Below are 23746 nucleotides of genomic sequence, written 5' to 3'. Positions count from 1 at the left end.
TTCCAATCTAAGGCATAGAATTAGCTCTGGGCAGGTTCTGTTACCTAAAGCCAGCTTGATACTATCTAGTTTGTTTATTGGATTGAGGATTTAATGTGTCTAGAAGAGCTGTCAATATGATTTTGTATTCTAAGAGTAGTAATGAAATTTCTGTGTAATTACTGGTATGTGTTTTGTTCCCTTCTTTATGAAGTTGCTGAACTAATGCAAGGCCTCCATTTTCTAGAGTTGTTTCGATGTCCCTGACCTTATCTAGTTTTTCATTTGTGATGACTCCTAGAATTTCATCTGAAGGGCTATCTTGGCTGGGGGAGGAGGTTTGGTTGTGTTTTACTCATTTGATATAATTTTAATTATATTGGTACTTGGTGATTCTGCATTTTCAGTTGTAACATCATGGCATTCCAGTTGGTTAGTTGATTTTTCAAAAATTGCTGCTTGTTGCTTATAGTTCTCTGCAGTGTGTTTTCCATTTTCTTTCATAGAGCATAGTAACTGGATTGTACCCATACATACAATTCTTGAATATTGTGCAATAGTCTCCTTTTCAAAGCAACTCTTTTGTGCCTTAATAATTTTATCTGCTTACTTCTTTTCAAACGGATAATTTTCGAATTACTGCTTATTTTTCTGGTACATTAATTGTCCCATGCTTGCTTTTTGTCTAGGCACTTCACATTTACTGTTCTACCATCTGTGTTTTCATTGCTTGTGTGTGAAGTTATTGCTATTCTCGATTGTACTGGGTTGTTTCACGATTGTTTGTTCAAAAATCTCAAAATTACATCTTTAGATACCAGAAATTTAAAAATCACAAAGAAATTGCAAGGGAGACGACAAGATTGATAAAGAATTATGACTGGTATAACAAAATCACTCACCTGTGTAGTATTTTCTAGGGCTGCTATAAGTCATAACAAGAAATGGAACATTAATTTGGTATTTCCCCTTACTGTTTTTGTAGAATACTGTGGTCATTGTTTCATTTGCAGAGAAATAGATGGGGTTGTCAACTCACCATAAGCCAAGCAATGCTTTGTAATAAAGACATGGAAACATTTTCAACACATATGATTCGGTGGTATGTCCTTGAAGGTGCATAAAGAAGAGTATAACTTTTGGATACATAACCTCATTGATGAGGTTGGTCAAAACATCAACAATTAAGCGCGTGCTCAAGAGTATCTGCACTGTGTGCTTTTTATAACTTTCTAGCTCTTGGAACAAATTACAGGCAAAAATGCATTTTTCCCAGACGGTGGCATATAGGCTGCCCTGCATGACAAGCATGTTGTCGGAGCAGTATCAGTGTGCTTTGTGAACCATGACGGCCTGGACATCAGAGACAAATAAATTATTTTCAAGCCCTAGATGTGTAGTCTGCCTTGCATGACAGGCATGTTGTGGGAATAGTATCAGCCCGTTTTTAGAAATGTATTGCGGGGGCTACATGTGTGGACAGAGCGAGGGGGGGGGGGGGGGGGAGATATCTGAGGGAGGACATGTGTTCAATCAGTGTGTCAACAGGGTTGCCACAGGTTTTGGAAATCAGAGAATGTCAGGGAAATTTGAAGGAAGGGAAAGGGGGGGGAGACACTGGAAAAATCTGTTTTGTTTCAGTAGATAAAATGGCTTGTTTACTGAGGTGTCGTGCATCATCATTAGTAGCTGGGTGCAGATGAGTACAAGTGCCACTTCCCTGCTCCCTCATTACTACTTCTCTCCTCCTTACCTCTCCCCACAGCTTGCAGTCAGTGCTGTCACTATCCTAGCAGCTGCCGACAGGAGGCATGAGGAGTGGTTTATTTGGATCCGATTCTCAGGGGCTGTAGATGCAGCAGCCAGAGATGGCGGTCATGTGTGAATGTGCATGTACTTTTGTTTTCTGACAAAATGTATAGCTGAAAATTTGGTTGTGAGAGTAATTGTCTTTTCTATCTGATCACATTTCATCATTGTCTGTGGCTCATGAATAGCTGGCTGTAAGTGGGTTTCCGTGATGGGCCAAAACTGAAGGCTGTTTCTGCAGAGCTTTTAACTTGCCGAAGATAATCTGTTAGTGAGGACAATGTGAGTTATGGTGCACAGCTTTATTGAAATTTGTGTATTACGCTCCTAATGTTTGTCCACCTAACACAAAAGGTTATTAACTACAATCACTAATAAATATTACTGATATGTCCAAGATAAGTAAAGAAGGTAAATTTATGCTCATGTATACTGCTAATGTGTTTACTCAAGGTTGACATACTTTGTCAGGAAAAGTATGTATCACTTTATGAACACCATATATTTTATTGGTATTGTTTGCACAAGCAGTCCATTTATATATTCATTTATTAAGATCTGATACAGGTCACATTTAATGAAAAATTCATTAAAAAAGATCACACAAAATTTCCTCAGTTCCACCATCTTTAGAACTGAGAAAAAATATCACACGTAACACTGAGATTCTACAATCACACATTCATTTGACAACATTATAAAAGAAAAATTAAATGCACAAACAAATATATTAATAATTCTGTATTATACAAAATTCTCACTTCAGCACATGTATTTTCTATTTTTCCATTTGAAGTAAAATCAGATGACTACTAGAGAACTACAACAAAGCAGAGTATATTTAAAAATACTTTCAAAATTGAATCACTGATCTAATCTGGTTACTAAAACTGTTGAGCATTAAAGATTTAATGGTAATACGACCGCTGAAGCGACAATTTTAATATACAGGTTGCCTTACACAGATAATTGCATTGATTTTTATTCTGGCATTGCATTGATATTTTTCTCTTACCTAATTCCATATATTTGAGGAGGAAACATTTTTCTTCTGATTATTCCCTACAATGTAAAAAATGACACACACACACACACACACACTTATAAAATGTTACAGTTAAATAGTTATATCACTTCCATTATTGTCCTCCACTGTACAGAAGAAAAATGTTACATCTATAATACTGTAATTTTCTGCAAACGAAACTGCTTGACAGGACACTGTTAAGCACTTCTTATAAATTTTAGTCATTTTTTTAAATATTTGCAAATAATTCAAAAAAACTGAACTGACATTGGTATCTTTCTATTGCCTCTCAGCATCATGTAATACATATATTAAGGTGTAAAGAATTACTCCACATACTTACAACTGTACTTAGTAATAAGGAAATGTTTACATTTTTAAGAATTTAATTTCCATTTAAACCATTCATCATTCAAAATTTCTTTGCCACTTCAGAGTAAAATATTTTCTGAAAGGTTATAGTTTTTAAAACAAGTCATGTGGACTACTACTATTAGTGCAGCACTTATTTTCTGAGGACAATGTAAAGTTTTATTTTCAATTAAGTGCATGGATACGCACAATCAGGTACTATAAATGCTGTCAGTTCAGTTTTTTTATATATATAATGAGGCAAGAAAGTATAAAATGGTTATGCACAATACTGAAGTTAACTTTACACCTTTTTCCTAAAATTAATCTGACAGTACTTGCATTCATTAACAGATTCCAAGTTGCAGCTTGTGTCCCTGAGATATGAATACTCAATCTTGCCCTTTGCAGTGTAAATTTAAATCACTTGGAGCAATGTTAAATATTTTAAAATATTTTTTCTGAAGAGCTGTTCATAGCACATCACCAGTGCTTTCCAACTTTACACACATTCTACTTAATTTGATTAATTTATTAGAGGCTGCAGTACATTCTGTACTGTTTTTCCACTATGCATATAACATCCTGTCACTACTGTCAGTCTGAAATATCACCAGTCATGTTTTAAAACTATTAGTTTTTTGGCAGTTCACCTTCATTAAACTCCATGTTTAAGGCATACAGTTTTACACTTCACGTCTTAAAACTGTCATTTTATATCCACACTGCACAACATTCTTTTATCCCTTTTGTAAATGCTTCAGGTGATCATGTTTATGTAGATAACAGGCACTATAAAGACACTAACTTTCAGGAGTGATTAAAATTAACAGGAATGTAACTGCACTTGTACAACTTGTGTTCTTTCACAATTACACATTTCCCATCACATGCAAGGTGTATGGTCCAAGAGCATCACATCTGAGAGCACACTTTAACAAAAGACTATTGTCGATTTATTCTAACAGGTTGGAAGCTGTTGCAGTTCTACGGGCAAGTAAATCCTCTTCGCTTGATCTATTTCTGCACGGCAAAGTGGGCAGCGATCACAACGGGCAGCACATTCACTACATGCTATAACATGTGCACAGGGAAAAAATGCAGTATCAATGCCCCTGTCCATGCAGATACGGCAAGACATTGCTTCCAGCAACCGTGCAAACTTCCGCTGTGATGACTGAAATTTGAAACACAGATAAATAATTACCACACAGCACTTTGTAAATGGTACAATGTAAACATTTCAAGGACAAACACATTTAATTTGGTTGCATATTCAAATTTAGAGACATGACACATTAAACAATGATTGAGGGCAAGTGAAATTATATGAGACAAAACATTCCACATCCCAATTTGTAGTGGTTACAGATGTACAGATAGTTACTAAGATGTTTTCAATTTGCATGTTGGTATCCCTGTTACAGAGGGTTAGTTCTCATTTTTGACTTGCAGTTCAAGTTTCGAAGTTGTATTAGAATTTATATAATTACATCTGTTCCAACCGTGATTGAGATTTGTTGGCCATATCTATTGTATTGTTTAAACATTCCACACCTATTTGCAAATGCTGAGTATGTTGAGATGTGGTATTTGTTTATGATTTTTGTAACAAATTCTAATGGTGGTAGAAAATATATTTGACAATTTCCGAACTACAGAGTACTAAAATAAGGAGCATTTACTCTTTCTTACAAAAGCTGCACAAGATTACTGATGACGTGCCCAGAAGCAGTATCCGCTTTCAACATGCAAATGAACAAGCACATGCAGTATTTTTGCACGTATGTGTGTTCCGCATACAAGAGTATGGCAGAAATTGTGTATGCATGGCCTCTACCATTTGCAGTAGATTCACCAATATTGAAAAGGAGAGGAAGAGAAACTATGGGAATTTAAATTGCCAACTAATCCCATTATTATTGTTTACTGATTAAGCCATTTTCACATACGATGGTACCATAACCCTTAACTCACATTGGCAGTCCAACAAAACACCCATGTCTTGGTGGAGACATTTAAAAAATGTAAGAAACCACACATTTACAGGGAATCACTTGGTTGGGTTTCTTGTGTTACAATAGGTCTCCATTAGCAAGACTTTCTTGAAAATGATTTTCTAGCAATTCTTCAAGAGGTTCCTTTGGCTACAAAGGTTGGTATGTTCTTTCAGCATGATGGTCCCTGCACAGTCTAGTTGACAAATGACAACATGTTAGGTTTACATTTCACAGAAGACGGACTGGCTGAAATGTTCATATTTCTGGGCCAACAATGTCCCCAAACCTTATCTTACATATTTTTATGTCTTAGGTGGTTGAAAGCAAAGTTTACAAAGAAAAAGTAAACGAGGTGAACTGGTAGTTTAGATTATGAACAGTGCTGGCCTCAAAATAATGCTAACATGGCTCTCTCAGAAGGGCTACACACAATGTAACAAGAATTTGAAAGTGCATTCTAGACTTGGTTGGAATTTTTGAAAATAAACTTTGAACTTAATTCTTTGCCTTTTGCTTTGGTATTCGTTTGGGATACATTCTAACAGCTGTGTCTCTCTAAACAAAAATTGAACACACAATATATGCAGTGTTTTATTCAAATTAGTATATTAGTACAGACTAATTCAAATAAAACATTCCATATAACTTACATTCAGTACTAAAATATTTACTTTTCCTCATGAAACACCATATTATTTATATCAGCTCTCTCCCTCCCTCCCCCACCGCCCCACCTGCATGGAAGCAGCAATGCTTCACTGTCTCCGTATTTAAAGAAAACAGTGCTCCAGAAATAAAGAATTGAGTGGGATTGTGGGATTTAATTTCATAGAAGGATAGAAAGGTTTGCCAGTGGCTTCTCACTGAAATCAAATCTTTCTATAGTAAAGTCCAGAATGGTATAGCAACAATATTACAAAAAGATAGATCTACTCACCATAGAGGAAAGGCACAAGGAAAAAGACTGCGATATGTTTTAGCTTTTGGCCAAAAGGCCTCCTCCTGAAGTGAGGAAACACAAACATTTATATAATGTTTGTGTGCGTTTTCAGAAGACGATCTTCTGAGGAAGTCTAAAGTACACAGCAGTCTTCTCATTGTGCCTGTCTGTGACTCAACATCTCCTCTCTATGCCGAGTACCAATAAATGTTTATACTTTACTATGTTAGTTTAATTAAATAGCAAATCTAGGAACATACCTTGCATTTTTCATCTACACAGTTGTCACACTGTTCTGGAGTATTGTGTATCTGCTGCTCTGGACTTTCCTCTATTGGAGGAAAAGTTGAACTTGCAGACTGATACAATGCCCTCCTTGCATTGTCATAGACTTCCCTGCAGGTACGTCGTATGTCAAACACGTATTTCTTCCCAAGAGAAGTATCCTCATTAAATATGGACACAATTGTGCCCTGCAATACAGAAAGACGTTTAAAGAGCAGCTGACACTTTTTCATTCATCTCCAAATCAATCACATTTACTGATTTTAATTGTATAATTTTTGCAAATGCACTTAAATGTGTTTCATTGATTAATCTAACCTACGTAGTTTTTACAACAAATGGCTGTTACCTTTAAATCCCTTATGAATTGAGCTGTAACTGCACTGCGTACTGTCTCACAACTATAGAACGCATGCTTTTCGGTGATAGCACGGTACAGACCACTCGCTGCCTGTGATGTTTCCAGTTTCAGATCAAGTGTTGCCTCGTTGCTGTCAAGATCTAGGTACAGAAGATGGAAGGAACGTCGCTGTGAGGCAGCACTTTGGATGGCTGTGTATGGTATGCTGTAAGATAAAAACAAAAAAGTTTTATTTTCCAGTAAAAGTATTACTGTACCAATTGTGCCCAACTAAAAAGTATGAGGGTTATACGTTGCAGTTGGCAGCTTTTTATTTGTTTGTGTAAAAATTACTGCTGTTGTACAACTGAATAATTATCAAGTCAAAGAAAACTGATGAAGGCAATTCAAGAAATAAATCTGTGTAACAACAATGTCAGTAGTTTTGGCAACTTTCAGAATTGAACTGGTCTTCTAAACTAGATTTTGACAGTGAGAAGAAGTATGGCCATACTTCCAATGTTACGGTTTCTAAAATCTTAATGTATGCATCCCACTGTAATAGTATACATGGATGAGCAAATATTGCCGTTACAACTTCACTGGTATCTTACACAATATTTCTGAACAAAGTATTTTTAGTGTGGCCTTTTACCTTTGTTTTGTTGAATCTGGATGATATACACTGAGCCCATGTGGACCAACTCCAAGACTGCATCTTCCACCATTGCTCGTTTTTGTTTGAAACACCTCCTCGCCAAAATCTTCAAGATAAGACACCTCCTTGAGAAGCCAGTACTCTGCTGCTGACTGCTTATTGCCCTATGGAATATTTAATGCCCAACTGAAGTTTACGAAGTGCAAGAAGCTACTGATTAAAAGCTCTTATTAGCAATCACAGTGCAAATTAGTTTAGAGTGCTCTAATTACCTTAAGTTCACGATGCTGTGCAGCAATCATCTGAATAAAGTCTTGGGGCCTCGAGGTATTGACACCACCTAGCTGGCAGTATTGGGCGTAAACACTTTGGGGACACGACTGAGGATCATAATCACCAGATTCTGCCTGTGCCATCCAAGCTGCCAATTTAGCAGCTACTAATGAATCTGGAACCTTCAGGCGGCCCTCCAAAAGATCCAGCCGGGAATGAAGATAAAACTGATGCCTGAAATAAATCGTGCAGTACATTAGGCAATTTTCACTCGCAGGATGTAGTATATACAAATGAATGCACAAGTCACAGCAAGCACAAATGCTTAACTCCAGACCTCACCTGGTTGTGTCTTGTAGCAAAAGATGTGGAGGCACCCAAAATTTTACTCTGAGAGCAAAACGGTATGGAGGAACACCTCCCACTTGTCTCTCAATAGGATTACGAAGATTTAACCACAGTTCTTCCCCTTTAGAGCAGTGGTACTTCAGTCCAAAATAATCAGCCTCATTACCAATGCCAAGGTACTGGCACACCTGGAGACAAATAATAAATTTGAATCACTTTACATAGTAATTGATACAAAAGTGATCATTGCAGTAATTACCTTCAAGAATCAATACTGATACATTGTCACTGGAAAATAGTAAGAAATTTGATTGATACAGCAAGTGATCAAAATTAAGTGGGCAATAGGTGCTTTACAAAGAACACTATCTACCCTAGACATCTTTGGCAGTTGCTGCAAAGTGTAAGGACCTTTGAAGTACACCTATCAGTCATGTAATAAAAACGAAACAGTAATCTCATTTGAAGATTGGAGGCCCAGACTTATGCAACACCATAAGCTTCAAAGGATGAATGAACAGATTTGGTCATGTAAGCGAATTTCTGTTCATTAGATGTGAATGTCTCTCTACAGTTCAAATATTGTTCCCTACGATTACCGCTTCCTTAACTTTCTAATCTGGTGGAAAAGGGGGGGGGGAGAGGAGGATAGAAAAACACATAGAGAGAGAGAGAGAGAGAGAGAGAGAGAGAGAGAGAGAGAGAGCGCACTGTAGCCAACAAAATTGTCTCCTGGCGAAAGTTCTTACTTTGATTGTTTCCAGATTTGCATTAGATAAACGTACTAAAAGCAATTTTTTTTTAATTTTTTTGCAGTAAACGTATCGTTGGAATCTTCTAATATCACAAATATTACCTATTAAGGATTTGCGTACAACAAACCAGTCTTATTGCAGTAACTGAGATGCAAAAGAAAATACGGGTCTGTTGACGAGTACATTGCGGAAAACTTTTTTGCGTGATCAGAGTGTCGAGCCAGTCACAAACGACGAAGATCACGACCATAGCGAATATTAATCTGATTCTTTGGATACGCTATTCACGAAACTGTAATGCAACACGTTTATGGATTACATGCTGCAAGGTGCTACAGTGTGTACCTTACAATGCGCATAATTTTAACTCTTAGTATTTAAGAGTGAGCTGCACTGATGACTGGATTATAGAAACTCATTTATACAAATAAAAATTTCCTACTTTTAAACTACTTACAGCTCACGCACATTTACTAGACGGTACTGAAATGCTAGGAACAATTATCAGGTATATTTCAGCGCGTGATAACAAAGACTATCATTTGTGTTTTTGGCCAGCCGGAGTGGCCGTGCGGTTCTAGGCGCTACAGTCTGGAGCCGAGCGACCGCTCCGGTCGCAGGTTCGAATCCTGGCTCGGGCATGGATGTGTGCGATGTTCTTAGGATAGTTAGGTTTAAGTAGTTCTAAGTCTAGGGGACTGATGGCCTCAGATGTTAAGTCCCATAGTGCTCAGAGCCATTTGCGTCTATTGCCGACAGTTTAGCTTACTTGGAAGCAACCGGTGCTGCCTTCCTGTTAGTGACAATCTAAAGTCAGCCATTTTAGCAGTAAATTTCACTAGGAACCAGACGGAGACAGAAGGTTATGGTAGCCGACAGCCGTGACTACGGAAGGATGGGGCCTGGGTTAACTTTCCCTGTCCAATAAAATTCATTTCAGAAATGCAAATGATCCACTGTTATTAATGCTTAAAGACAAAGCTTGTCGAGGCAGAGCGACGGTCAGGTACTGATACTTTCACAACACAATTATGTTCGGGTAAGTTGTTCCCTGTAACAAACTATCGTTGCACTGAAGATACTTTCGCGCTTGGATACCTAGCGCTGTTTTAAAGACCACTATAATAACACCAATGTCACATACAGAATGCCACCCTTATGAGCAAACAAAATTAGACCACTGAAACTTACATCAGACTTTAATGATAATTAGTCTTTTCCTCGCTTTCAGTTTACGTTTAGTCTCGGTAGTAGTCTAAACATGACAGAGGAGATACCGATTTATTTAGGTACAAGACAACTTAAACCCTGACGAGGATAAATCCTTAATATTTGCACACAACAAACTCAGGACATGATGTCTCCTGTCGATCTGCATTACTATCGACGATGAACGCAAGCATATTCTCCGACTACCCAGCCAGACAGCGGAAACAATTTCGGAGGAGACAAACTGAAACAGCAGAGAGTGAGCGGATGAGACGAGGCGCGAGGAGGGCGTGGGCTATTTCTGAGCGGTGTGTATAGCGCCGGGGCACGAAGTGGCACACCTCGTCACAGCCGGGCCGCGTGCTGAGCACGTGCACAGCGCCTGCTGCCTGCCCCCAAGGACGGGCTGCGGGCGCGCCTCCAGCTGCGCCTGCCGCTACCTGTAAACACCGGACAAAGTTCAGCCGGCCCCACCTGCCAGTGGACTTTGGCCGCGCCTTGGACTTTGGACTCTGACGCTACGCTTCCTTCACAGTGAAAGAGCACAAAAAAGCGCGCGCGCGAAACCGCGTCTGCGAGACAGCCGCGAATCCGTGCGGCTTCGTAACACACTGTTCCACGAAATCCAGTCGTCTACCAGACTGGGAATGTTTTAGCTACATTTTACTGCAGTCTAACAGTGGAATTACACAAAAAAGGAGAGAAGCGCCCTAACGTTGACTTTTTTTTTCTTTTTCACTGGAAATTCATAACCTTGAATTCGTAAAAATTCTCACTAAAAGTCGTGGCATTTCCGTGCCGCTTTTATGACGCGTAAGGTAATCTATGACAAATAATGCAGCTCTCCTCTGAGTCTTCCTCGCATCTGTCATTAATCCTACTTGATAAAGAGTAACGATTTTAATGTATTTGCGGCTATTCAATCATAATCCACACTTCCATACAAATAATAATATAAATGGGAAAGTAACACTGTTACGCTTTCACGATTAAATCGTGTAATCTGTTTTGATAAAATTTGGTATCGATATACCTTGAATGCCGAGGAAGAACTTTAGAATGTGTGTAGTACAACATATTTATTGATTTGAAGAATAAAACGCGAAATATGGAAAAACATTCTTTGAAAAAGGTATTTAACCTCTGACTTTTGAACTTTATTCACATATTTGCGACTATGCTTTTATTGTTTCGTGTGTTCCATATAATATGATTCAACGCAATAAATATAGTACTTATACAATCCTCAACGTGTTTAATCCATACTTCTAACATCAGTCACAAGCCCGTCGGATTTTAGCCCTCTTGTCTCGCGTCTCATAGCTTCCGATACGCTTCACGACACTACAACGACATCCTTTCAAACCTGTACGACAAACTAGAGAAACTACGTGTTTCTACATAGAGAACATAGAAAGATTTTATTGAGGCTGCATTTGATGATATACAAGCGCAGCCGCTGTCAACAGGCAGAAGCTTGAGGACAGCTGCGTTATTGCACGTACAAATGTTATAAAATTCGCCCTACACCAAACTACATATTTATTTTCATTCTTCGTCAGTTTAGGGCTATTTAATAATTATTGGAAGTCACCACGCAACAAAACTACTTAAGAGTGTCAGCAGCTCGTGGTCTTTAGGTTAGCGTTGCTGACTCTTGATCACAGGCTCCCGGGTTCGATTCCCAACCAGATCTGATTTCCTCAGCTCCATACTGGATTTGTGTGGTATCCTTATCAACATTTTATCATTATCGACGCACATGTCGCTGGATTGGCGTCAAAAAGATTTGCACCAAGAGGTCGAATATCCTGAGCACAGTCTCCTGGCCAATAAAGCTATACGCACATTTCATTTCATTTCATTCCACTGATAAGCGAGCAGTGCTGACGGCAACAGCTAGTGGGTAAATAAGTCGGTGAGCGCTGTTTTCCGCGTTTTCTTTGCACCAGTGGTGATGAGAACTTTTCTCCGACAGATGATCTGGTCGTAGTAAACAAGTTACAAGAGCGTGTATCAGCATTCACTAATTTTGTGCTCTTGTTCCCTAACTGCATGCACACAGACCAAATTCTACCAGTCACCATGACGGTGGTTCGAAAACTGAATGCCTACTTCCATGTTTACATCTCAAAACGTGCTATTTCTCTTTCTCTTTTGAGTCTCCCGCGAAACATTCACCTGTTCAAACGTTACAGACAGTAAGCACTTGCGTCTGCACGAAACAGGTGCTTTCGAGGCACGAGGCATTCTTCTCGCGGATTTATGAGGAGCTATGGATCGAGGGAAGGCCAGACACACTTACATTCCGTCCCCGAGCTGCAAAACAACGCTCCTTATCTTGTGTATTTCTTCGGCGCTTCCACGAAAAACAAGGTCTTTGGAACAATAAACCCAAGCAAGACCTGTTGATTTTTCCGATAATAGCCAAGTTCCCCAGCTCCAGACAAATATTTACGTGCACTAAATGGAGATATCATATCTGCTACGCACGTTACTGCAAAAAAGTAGCGCACTGGTCATTTCTTAAACGTCATGGGATGCTTGAAAGGCATTAAGTTTCAGTCCAACATGCAAATTAAAGACTTCCGAAGGTTATACAAACACATACATATATTTGACCCTCACGATAACTTTATCAAATATGTAATAAAAACTGCCGATTGGTTTGGAAACTGCAAACCTCTACTTGGCCTGGTTCTATTGGAGGACCTACAGTTTAACGTGTATTGCGAACCTTGATGCAGCTTCTTTTCCCCCCACACTATGGCCATAGGTGAAAAAACTGATAACTGACAAATCTGGGTGGGTGTGGAGATCGAATCCCCGAACGTTGCGACCTGTAGTCTAACATATACCAACTGAGCCACCGAGTCAGATATGGGCTAAACAGACGACAGGTCAAAGAGTCGAGGGGTATGGAAAGGTAGCAATGGTTGATAGTTGAGTGAGAAAGGGTTGTAGCCTATCCCCGTGTTAATCTGTATATTAATCGCGCAGTAAAGGAAACCAAAGAAAAATTTGGAGCTGGAATTAAAGTTGAGGAAGGAGACATAAAAGCTTTAAGGTTTGCCACTGGCATTACAGTTGTCAGAGGCAGCAAGATACTTGGAAGAGCATTTGAACGGAATGGACAGTGTCTTGAAAGGAGTACTTAAGATGAGTATCAACAAAAGCAAAACAAGGATATTGGAATGCGTTCGGATTGGGCTGAGGGGATCACATTAGAAAACGAGACACTAAAAGTAGATGAGTTTCGCTATTTGGGCAGCTAAATAACAGTGGATAAGCAAAGTAGAGACGACATAAAATGTGGACTGGAAATCTCAAGAAAAGCGTTTCTGAAGAAGAGAAATTTGTTAACAATGAATAACAGATTTCTTTTCAGATGGCATTCGTCTTGAGTGCCCTCACGTATGGAATTTAAAGATGGACGATGAACAATTTAGGCAGGAAAGTAATAGAAGCATTTGGCATGTGGTGCTACAGAGGAATGCTGAAAAATTAGATGGCGTGAATAATGAGGTGGTACTCAATGGAATTGGGGAGAAAAGAAATTTGTGGCACAATAGGGATCGGTTCATAGGACACATTCTGAGACATCAAGGGATTACCAATTTAGCATTAGATAGATAGAGAGTCTTTTTACTGTAGTTTCTGCCATTGGAAAATAGCAGTTTCAAAAGATATAATTTCCAAAGCAGCACAATATACCCCATCTTATGAACCATATTGTAATATGCTCTTGCGTCTATGTTCTTCAAAAACTCTGAAAATACAAAATGTTACGCTCTTCACGGGCACGCCTGCTGCCGTTTGCTTTCTAACCTACAGGTTACTGTCCCACGGAATTGCGACTCTGCAGAGTACACGGCAGTTTTCCCCTGACCCTCGCTACAGCAGCGGCGACAACTTATTGTTTCGTATGTGATTAGCATCGACGACCATTTGTTTCCCACACATTGCAAGCAGTGTCATCGGTCACGTGTACGATGTAGGCTCTGCATAGAAGGAAAGGGCGGTTAAGACCAAGTCCCGTGCACTGAGTTCATTTACAAGCATTTGCTTCGGAGACAAAATGGTAATATTAACATCTGGCTGTTTAGCGTAAGCGAACCCGAAAAAAAAAAAAAAAAAAAAAAAAAAAAAAAAAAAAAAAAAAAAAAAAAAAAAAAAGCCCAAGGTCAATCAAACATTCAAAAATTTCACCTTTACACACCAAAATTCTCCTTGTTCCTGAATTTTCAAGTGATTAACTGCGTTATTTAAGACAATGAGACTGAGAATAGCCACGAAGCCTCTCGCGGAAACAATAACAATGAAGTTGCGTAAACTTCCTATACTTTGACAGAAGACACCTCATGGTCTATTTATTATGCAGGACACCTCAGTGAGGTGGCAGGTCGTACATGCTGAGAAAATCAGACGACAAAGGCTTGCAGGGTTGGCAGATAGTGGATAAGGAACCATGTACTACCAGACTGTGTGAACGGAAGTGAGTAATTGTATCTTATTAATGTCAACACCTGCCGAAGATACAACAAATTGAGAATCAGCATAGGAAGACAGTTATGCAACACTGGACAGTACCTGCAATAAAGCACACCATGGACGCTGCTTAGAAAATATCGAAGGCAGAATAGCCATGGAAAATACCTTTTTTGGTTAACCCTTGAAAGTGGAGCAAAAGGACAGATTTTGGCAGCACAGAAAGAAGGCATCAGAACAAATACTATCAAAGGCAGGATTGAGCATACAGCAGAAGACGTGAAGCACAGACTTTGTAGTCACAAGACTGTGGCGTACACGGTACAATGGAACTTAGCATACACCAGAAATATCACTATTCGCAAAGACCTGATTCAGTAATAAGTTATAAAAATAGGTACAACCTAACCACTGTGGGAGTTTTTATTCCAAACCAACACAATGTGCCAGACATGACACTAGTGGCTCGTTAATAGGCGACAGTAGGTAGCTTACTAAGCACAGAGACCTGAAAATATGATTTCTGCGCTTCTGGCATAAGAATGATCCCAATGGCTCTTGGCACACTGTGCGTAGTGCCGAAAGATTTTCATACCACTGGTGTCGGTAAATACCAACTGCATGCCGCCCTAGGCGTTTGAGAAGTGTCCGACTGGCAATAAACAAAAAATCCACTATACTGATTTTGTTTGCCGTTTCATCATCGATAGCAGATGATTATCAATGCGCTAAGTCTCAAGGGTTAACTTAATTGACAACAATGTTGTTGTTTGCCGGCCGCGGTGGTCTCGCGGTTCTAGGCGCGCAGTCCGGAACCGTGCGACTGCTACGGTCGCAGGTTCGAATCCTGCCTCGGGCATGGGTGTGTGTGATGTCGTTAGGTTTAAGTAGTTCTAAGTTCTAGGGGACTAATGACCACAGCAGTTGAGTCCCATAGTGCTCAGAGCCATTTTGACAACAATGTTGTATCCTACAGCGGAAAAATTCTTCTTCGCGTTCATTTCGTATAAACAGTAACAAATAGGCACATGAGATACCTGCGAACCGTTTTTGTTACTTTAGTCTGGTGACATGCTACATTTATGTTTTGGAGAAGCGCATGCCCTTACCGCTGCTCTCTCTCTTTCCCTCGCCAAACCTGATTTTAGAAGGTTTAAGGTCCGATCAAACCTGGCATCGGCCATGAATATATGAAAGCACCACAGAGGCTACCCGCAACTATTTAATAAGGTACGAGGGTTACAGTGCGCAGGAAACATTCAGAGACCCTAAATTTTCGCTGTTTATTGTGTATAAAAAATAGCTTTAGTTGTGACTGGCTCTACACATTTTGGCGCCATTAATTTACTGCCTCGTCGGACAGTCTAACCTTGTCAAGCAAAAAATTCTATTTTAATTATTACTATAATGCGTAAGAGGTAATTTTTTTGTACAAGAGGAGGAGCAGTGGCAGTGCAAATTAACAAAATATAATTACGAATGGAAGGAAAAGAAATGTGGATATTGCTGCTTATATTCCAGTTATAATGCTTTCTAACAGACAGAAAACCCAGCTTTACCTAAGTTCTCGGATTTCCATAGCAACCTCCCTAACTTTTAAGCCGCCGCCCCAGAGACTGGTTTGATTCAGCTCCCCACGTTAGTCTATCCATTTAAATCTGTATACTGTAGTCGAGCATTTATATACGTTTACGGTTTTTCCTCCATATTGTGTTCTATCACTGATCTCCTCTCTTAATCACGTTGCGCCATAATTCATTTTTTCTGTCCGATTCAATATCTGTCCATTAGCTATCACATCTACCCGCCTATTCTTCAGAATTCGTCTGTAGCACTCACATTTAAAAAAACCTCTATTCTCTTGTCTCTACTGTTTATCTTCAAGTTCAACTTTAGTATAAGGCCACACTGGAGACGTACTTTCATCACTGTGAACCTTCGTCTTAGACCTCATGTCTTCCACGCAATAATACAGCAGGTACTAACGGCTTTGATAACTTCACGACTGGAATGCAAGATACAGGCCAAAATGCCGTCCCTGACGGAACGCAACGGTTCCTGGGTGCCACGTGCAGAAGGAGAGCGCGTTGTAAACAAGTTCCCCTCGGCAGCCATTTGTTTTGAACAGCCTACGCAGTTTTTTTAACGTCGCACAGCAAGTAGCGTCATCGACCATGTGACCTGGAGGCAAAAAATACAGTAATTTGCCCCCTTCCGTCCCCAAATTTGTTCATTGTGATTTTCTTTGTGTGAAGTTGAAATTTAGCTCTATTTATTGTTTACGGGGTAATCGAGAAAAATCACCTTATCCAATAACAGCATACGTTTTGCACCTAACCGGATCTGGAGTGGCCGCTGCGAACCAAATTTTTGGCTACAACAGTGTGATATTAGACCTGGTGGAATTTTCAACTTCTTCAGTTCTAGGACCACACAGGAATTTCAATTCTCTCTCATTTGCTCTTTGCCCCTGATATTCATCTTTTCACCGTGTCTCTTGTTTCTTTACCCAATTTTACACTTACACTCTTATTGCTTCTGCCTTTAATTCTTTCTAAATTTAACACCTTTCTCTTTCGACTGCTGCTTCTAGTTTTAGGCTGTGTATTCGTAAGTCATTTTTAACGTTACGGCATCAGCTTCTGGTTAATTTTTTTCACATAGATATGGTCTGTCAGCTTATTAGTTCATCCCGTACGAGTTGTTTCTCACTTCTTTATTTTGATCCACAGTTGTTATTTGTAGTAAAAAGCGATTGGCTATAACAGCGAATCCAAATTATATATTTACAAAATCGCTTAGTATGATTTATCTTATAAAATGACGAATTTATAACATTTTCGGGAAATATACCGTATGGCGATTCGAAATTGAGAAAACACATGACAGCACCACTAAAGGACTTGGGCGTGTCATACTCAACGCTCTCTACAATTTTAAAGGACAGAAAGAAAATACAGTTTCTTTTCGAAGACAATTGGACAAGGTAATCTGACCACAAAGATTTATAAGAATTTTTACTTACATGTTTTAAGTAGCAGAGATCAAATAATGTGCCAATCAATGAACCTATTCAAGCGAAAGCCAGTAAGTTTGCGCGTCTGTTGAGTAATACGAACTTCAATTGTCGTCCGTCTTATGATAGATACGATTCCGAGCTTGCCTTGATATGATTGCCGGGAACATTGTGGCGAAACTGTCTGTGTACCTGATGGCATAACAGACGTGTGACTAAGAAGAGGCCTGTTTATTAGTGTGAAGGTTGCAAGCCAGAAGATACATTCAATGCAGATGAAACTGGCTTGTTTTACATGACCCCAGATACGACTTGGAAATTTAAAGGTGAACAGTGTTCGGGTGGGAAAATGACCACAACAATCACAGTTATGTTTGCTGCAAATATGATAGGATCTTGTAAAGAAAAGCTTTTGGTGATTGGAAAATTGAGAAAAACTACAAGTTTTAAAAGCACTCCCTACCTATAGTTTTATGGAAAAACAGCTAAATACTGGATGACATCTGGCATTTTTGAAAATGGTTGCATAACTGGAACTTTCAGCCGAAAACAAAGAAACGAAGCATTGTTCACCTGCTCGATAATTATACTGCTCGTCCTGCAGTCGACATCTGCAGTGGATAAAGGTATGTGTGGTACTTATACAATAATAGCGAACGAAGTTGTGTCAGTCATGACTATTATACTATACAGGTCTTCCAGTAATATTTAAACATGTTCAACATTCTCATTCATTATTTACGACGATGTTCGACATTACTGAATGATTTATGTTATTGATACTTGTTTCTTCGCTTAATCAAGGTTTCTACATTTTACTGGCATGTTACTGGTGTATGTACAGCATAAACAAGAAAACATTCTCTTTCGTCCCTAGTCACAAATACTGATACTTTAAGTGTACTGTATTTCTGCAACTTTTTGAAGATTTAACTCTGTTGCAGTCTAAATTTTACAGATACGAAATTTTTATTGAAAAACTGTTTTTGCAACTATCGGCTGTAAAGAACGAAAACCGCCGGTCCCTTCGACATCGTTATAAACGGTTTCGATTATAATTCATCACTGCCTGTTAATGTCTAGGCATTTGTGCGTCTAATTTACCCTTTTTAATATAAAGGGTAGTTTACGGGTAACTTAAATGGATACGAAGGTGAGCGCAAGAGATATTAGAACATTCTACAAGTATTATCGACAGCATCTGAAACGGCAACGAAATGTTCAGAAAGGGCTTTCAGAATAAGAACAGTCGTGAATTAAAGTGCGTGCTTGTGAACACAGCCGCCGTACGGCGCACGCTACGTGCTGAAAAGCCCAGCAACTTTCTGCACAAACAAGTTCTCCATGCAAGGCGCACACGCCGACGCTTCACTACTGGCTAATTTGTTTACTCTGCGACACTCCCAGACTGCTATCAACTGTACTGTCGAGCCCCAAGGGCAGAGAAACAAAATTAACTGCTTGCATAAACTGTTTAGATGAAACATGGTGTAACAAAGAGAATCCTCTGCATTAGTTGGTCCTGAGAATGTCAAGTCTATTTATTAACTACGCACACTTCAAGGCAATCACCGTGTATCATAAAATTTTCTAAGCTGTAGAATCGCATGAAAATAAGATTCATTGAAACGTGTCAATACTACGACCTATATCTGTATAAATTATGTAAGGCCAAAGACAAATTTGTGAGAAAGCTGTAAAACTTTCTAGTTGCAACATAAAGCGATTTAATAGATTAAAGTAATCCAGTGCTCAAATTAATACTTCACTTTATCTCCTCCAGTGCCGTTCTGTTATACTTTCTTCGTATATTTTTATGTTATTACACCTAACACCATGATGTTAACAAAGCAAATTTAACTTTGCTCACTTTACGTAGGAAACACGGATAGACTATGTCCTACCAAGGTTCCCAGTTCGGTTTCGCAGATTGGTGGTGGTGGTGTGGTGGTGGTTGTAGTAGATGTTACCGCCGATTCAGAGCACATTTTCACAGAATTTTCACCCATGATCGTCAAGGAATTTGTGACGATTGGTGTCTACGGCATTAATTCATTAACATAACGTTTTCAAAACTCTTTACGGGGAATTTGATAAAACAGTGAAACGTGTTGCGGCATACTAAACATCTGATTTCTACCCGTACTTCGTAAGAAGATGAAAGTAATCAAATGCACCCTCTCTGGCGATTACTAGCGAATATGGTTAGCTGTACGCCTACATTACTTTAGCTACACTTTCACTACAAGCTTCATATGCGCCGCCTTAAATAACCTGGGATACTTTCGTGGTTACTTAAGAATACTATTATCTACAGACAAAGACTTCGTCCACACTACAGGAAATATAAAATCCATGTGACGTACTACAATATAGTTGCTAATGCAGGAAAGATATTCCGTTCGACTTACCGTTCATGAATTCACGTGCTAAACACTGCTTAAGGTTGTAAACTTTAGTCCCATGTACACTATTACCTGTTTCCACCCTGAAAGGTGAAGAGGGCAGGACAAAATATTTTAATGAGAAGTCGGATAAATTTAAATTTCCAGAAGTGGGCAGATTCAGGGTCTCCAAAAAACATCGCAAAAGGTGACAAAAGCTGGCACAAAAGTTAATTGAACTTTTACAAGAGTTGTGATGTCTAAATTTTCGAGTAGTCATCGCGGATCAGGTTTACCAATTTCATTTAAGACGAATGCTGGGATGGTTACTTAGATGGTGCCATCCTTTTATTTCTTTCCACAGCTTTGTCAAACTGAGATAGCGCTCCGTCTCCAGGGTTGGAACATTTAACTCCCACCTTCCTTTCTTACAACCTACTTGAGTAAGAGGTAATTCAAACTCTGTATGTTTTGGTCGAGTAGTCACGGCCTAGTGGTAATTTGTAAACGGTGTTAAACAATGACGGTAGCTATCACTTGACAATGCATTTGCGGCATTATGCATTCGAAAACCGGACCGCTCTTCCGTCCTCCCGGGGAGGACGTGTACATGATACCACTAAAGACAATTATCCATGCTTCAAATGTCACAAGTAAAAAATTGTACTACCTAACTGCCCTTCCGATGTAGCTCCTTAATTAATGGCAATGTTTCACATTCTAAGCGCGATTGCTCCTTTTATTAAGATATCAATAATACTCCATGTGTGGCAATAGCGCTGAAATGTTATGTTCTTCCGATAACCTCTGCAAAAAGATAAGTGCCCTGATGAATGAAGTGTAAACTTCCATGACAAAATTGGGTTGATTACCTATCGCTCTCAGTGAAATGGTCCAAATCGTAAACCTGCCAAAGGCAGCGACATACTGCATATCTGGCGCGATACACGTCCTTACTCTACTCACTTGGCAGAATATTTGCTGGCTACGTCAAGTATCCAACAGTCCCGATAACTCGTTAGGCGTGCCGCTTTCTTTGCAGTAAGAAATGTGTCACTGCCAAGAAAGGCAGAAATATAACATGGATACCCCAAGTCCATACCTGCTATTTGTTGGTACGCCATACAAGTGACAATTTACATTTCACTCCAATACCTCAATGTGGCCTATAATTAATCGGCGGCACGTCTTAACCATGAACTACGATATTATCCATAGACGTTAATTTTACTATACCAACCTTACTAACTATCAGCAGACCATGAGGATCTTTCAAGTAGCTGATAAAATTTAATTCCCAATTAAAATAAGTAAAATCACTATCTCCAGTTACAATTACTACTTTCAAAATAATGCTGACAGCTTAAATATGTTTGGACAATACGAGACACGTTTAGCACTGAATGTATCCCAATCGCAAACAATTTCCGCCTTTCTCCGCAATTTTTCTAAATACAGCTGAAGTTATTGCAATGACAAAGTTTCCACGGGCGACCTCTCAAGATAGTTCTCTGGAGCTCTGAAATTTAAAGAACATGTGCTAAAGAAACAATTCCTCCAACCGTCACGCTACCGTTGAAGTACCTGGTCTAGAAAGCATACTAGTATAATACGTAATTATTTATAGTGGCCTATGTTTGTAGATCCCGAACACCCCCCCCCCCACCCACACACACCCACACACCCACACACCCACACACCCACACACACACACACCCACACACACACACACACACACACACACACACACACACACACACACACACACTCCCCGTCAGTCTCTTATTGAAGGATGTTCAATGACAATTTTGGCGGTGACAACAGCGCTTCGCTTTCACTAATGAATTTCACTTTGCGCGTGAGGCAACTAGTTATTTCTTCACGTGCCATTGCCACTTGCGGTGGTACACAAGAACTGTCGTGAATGTAAAGGCTCAGGAACTTCTGATAGTTAAAAAAGCGGTTTCTCTGAAGAGGGCAGGACGCCTATAATCAGACAATGCCTGACTCCCCCAAGGGGCCCCTGCTTTGGTTACTGAATAATAAATCAGACTACAGCTTCGTGTGACTGAAATGGGACTGCTTTAACTCCCAGGCACAACCTGTCTGCGATTAGCTGCAATCCGTTTTTTCTCCTCTTTCATACAAACGGCATCCTTATGCCAAACTAAAGTTTGTGTGTCTATCAAGAGATATCTGCTCGCAAATCCAAAATGATAAATTCCATTCTCTGGTGGTTCGCTGGGAGTCTGGCGACAATCAGTCCATAGATTTTCCTGCACACGAGGAGAAATTCATATCGCAGTATTTTAATTAGACCTGTTAGTTTGTACACCGCCCATTTAATTATTTAGATGGACCAGTTCTTATGACTGAAGAAGGATCGTGCTTGCTTCGTTGTCGTTCGTGCGTTGTCCATGAGATAGGAGAACCAGAATGTAAAAAACTAAAAATATTCAATGCTTCGTTAATAAACAACTTTGCATGCTAAGGTATGTTCACTCGCCTACTGTTCTAATAAAACTGAACCAATATAGATTTAAAATTTAACCACAAAAACTTATGAATACTCCACTATTACAGCGTAAGAAGAAGCGGCACATTTGACAGCAGCTAAGCTTACACGGGTTTACTAGGAAACAAAATCCTGGGCACAGATATGAGGGGCGCAACAAAAATAACCGCCATAACTGACAGTGAGTCTTGTTTGCGCGACAAGTCTTTGTTTGGTGGGTTTTCTCACGATGACAAACGCCAGCGCCTTTTTTTATTTGCAAATGGAAACTGCGTTAGTCACGAGCGCTCTGCAGCGGCCTACTGCCGAACTGCTGCCTGGGACAGACTTCCTCCTCCTCCTCCTCGCTTTCGCCACGACCTCACGACAACAGAGATTGCGTTTCGCGAAATGGCAAAGTCGGTCATGGAGACTCAGGGCAGTCGCGAACTTAAAACTGTAACGTGCGATATCATTTAGCACCATTCCACACGGCCACGATGTACTGAACAAAACAAGTGTGGAAGCCTTCATGGGCTTAGTCGTTATCAGATGGTGGGTTAAGTAATATTTACTGTTCAACGGAGCGAAAGTTTAAGATTTCGATCCCGTTAAGAATACAGCTCCAAGTCGACGGTGGCATTTTTGGTAGTTATACTTTCGTACACACGTAACTCCTACCCAAAGTTAACTTTGTAACTGACGCCGAGAGCATAAAACTATTGTCCTTTGCACAAATGCAAATTAAGACATCAAGGCTGCTAAAACCGTTTTTATTCCCACTGTTGGTCAATTTTTTTTTTTTTTTGAGATAACTCCGTTTCATCATGTATTACATTATTGGCCAGTTTCGGCTTGTGGCTATTAGGAAATGTGTGTCGTCATATTTAACTGCTTTGTGCTACAGAAACGAGTTCCCATTACACACATTAAAATTTTGAAATGGTTATGTAATAACCATCAGCGTAAACGATATCAGATAGTTTGCGGTGGACATAAAAAAAAATTTACAAATTATGGCGGGCCTATTGATCAACATACGTTAAGATCGTAAGCATCAGTCGGGGGTTGGGCTTTTGGCTTGCTTCGGCTGGCCGACTGCTGTTACAAAGCAGATCGAGGAGCGATCTATGATAGTGGGACATGTGATCAGCATGTCCTCTATTCCTCCAGCCGTTACTGCCAGTAGAGGAATCCTGACTATTTCGCTGCTGCCCTATTCAAGCAGCTACACATTTAGCCTAACAAGGTCTGAGTGGATCACGTACGAGAACACACTGCCTCAAAAAATTTGAGGTGGTATCAGTAATCGAACCAAATTCCTTCCCCCCCGAAGGCAGTGACAATCATCCGGCTACTGTGACGGTTACACATGAGGAAACTAAAAATA

General features: G+C 39.7%; 1 protein-coding gene across 1 annotated transcript in view; it reads right to left on the bottom strand.

Annotated features, from left to right (window-relative positions):
* Positions 1-2271: 2271 nt before the first annotated feature.
* Positions 2272-23746, bottom strand: part of LOC126279112 (E3 ubiquitin-protein ligase MYLIP) — a 35631-nt gene continuing 14156 nt past the window's right edge. The window contains exons 2-7 of the mRNA XM_049979593.1: positions 8005-8198; positions 7662-7896; positions 7387-7553; positions 6741-6957; positions 6367-6579; positions 2272-4343 (exon numbers count right to left, since the gene is read on the bottom strand). Of these exons, the coding sequence (XP_049835550.1) occupies positions 4128-4343; positions 6367-6579; positions 6741-6957; positions 7387-7553; positions 7662-7896; positions 8005-8198 (1242 nt within the window). The 3' untranslated portion in view covers positions 2272-4127. The remainder of the gene's footprint in view (positions 4344-6366; positions 6580-6740; positions 6958-7386; positions 7554-7661; positions 7897-8004; positions 8199-23746) is intronic.

The sequence above is a fragment of the Schistocerca gregaria genome, chromosome 6 (assembly GCF_023897955.1).
Source record: "Schistocerca gregaria isolate iqSchGreg1 chromosome 6, iqSchGreg1.2, whole genome shotgun sequence".
Taxonomy (NCBI): Eukaryota; Metazoa; Arthropoda; class Insecta; order Orthoptera; family Acrididae; genus Schistocerca; species Schistocerca gregaria.
Note: the sequence above shows the minus strand (reverse complement) of the source record. Positions and strands in the feature narration are given on the sequence as shown.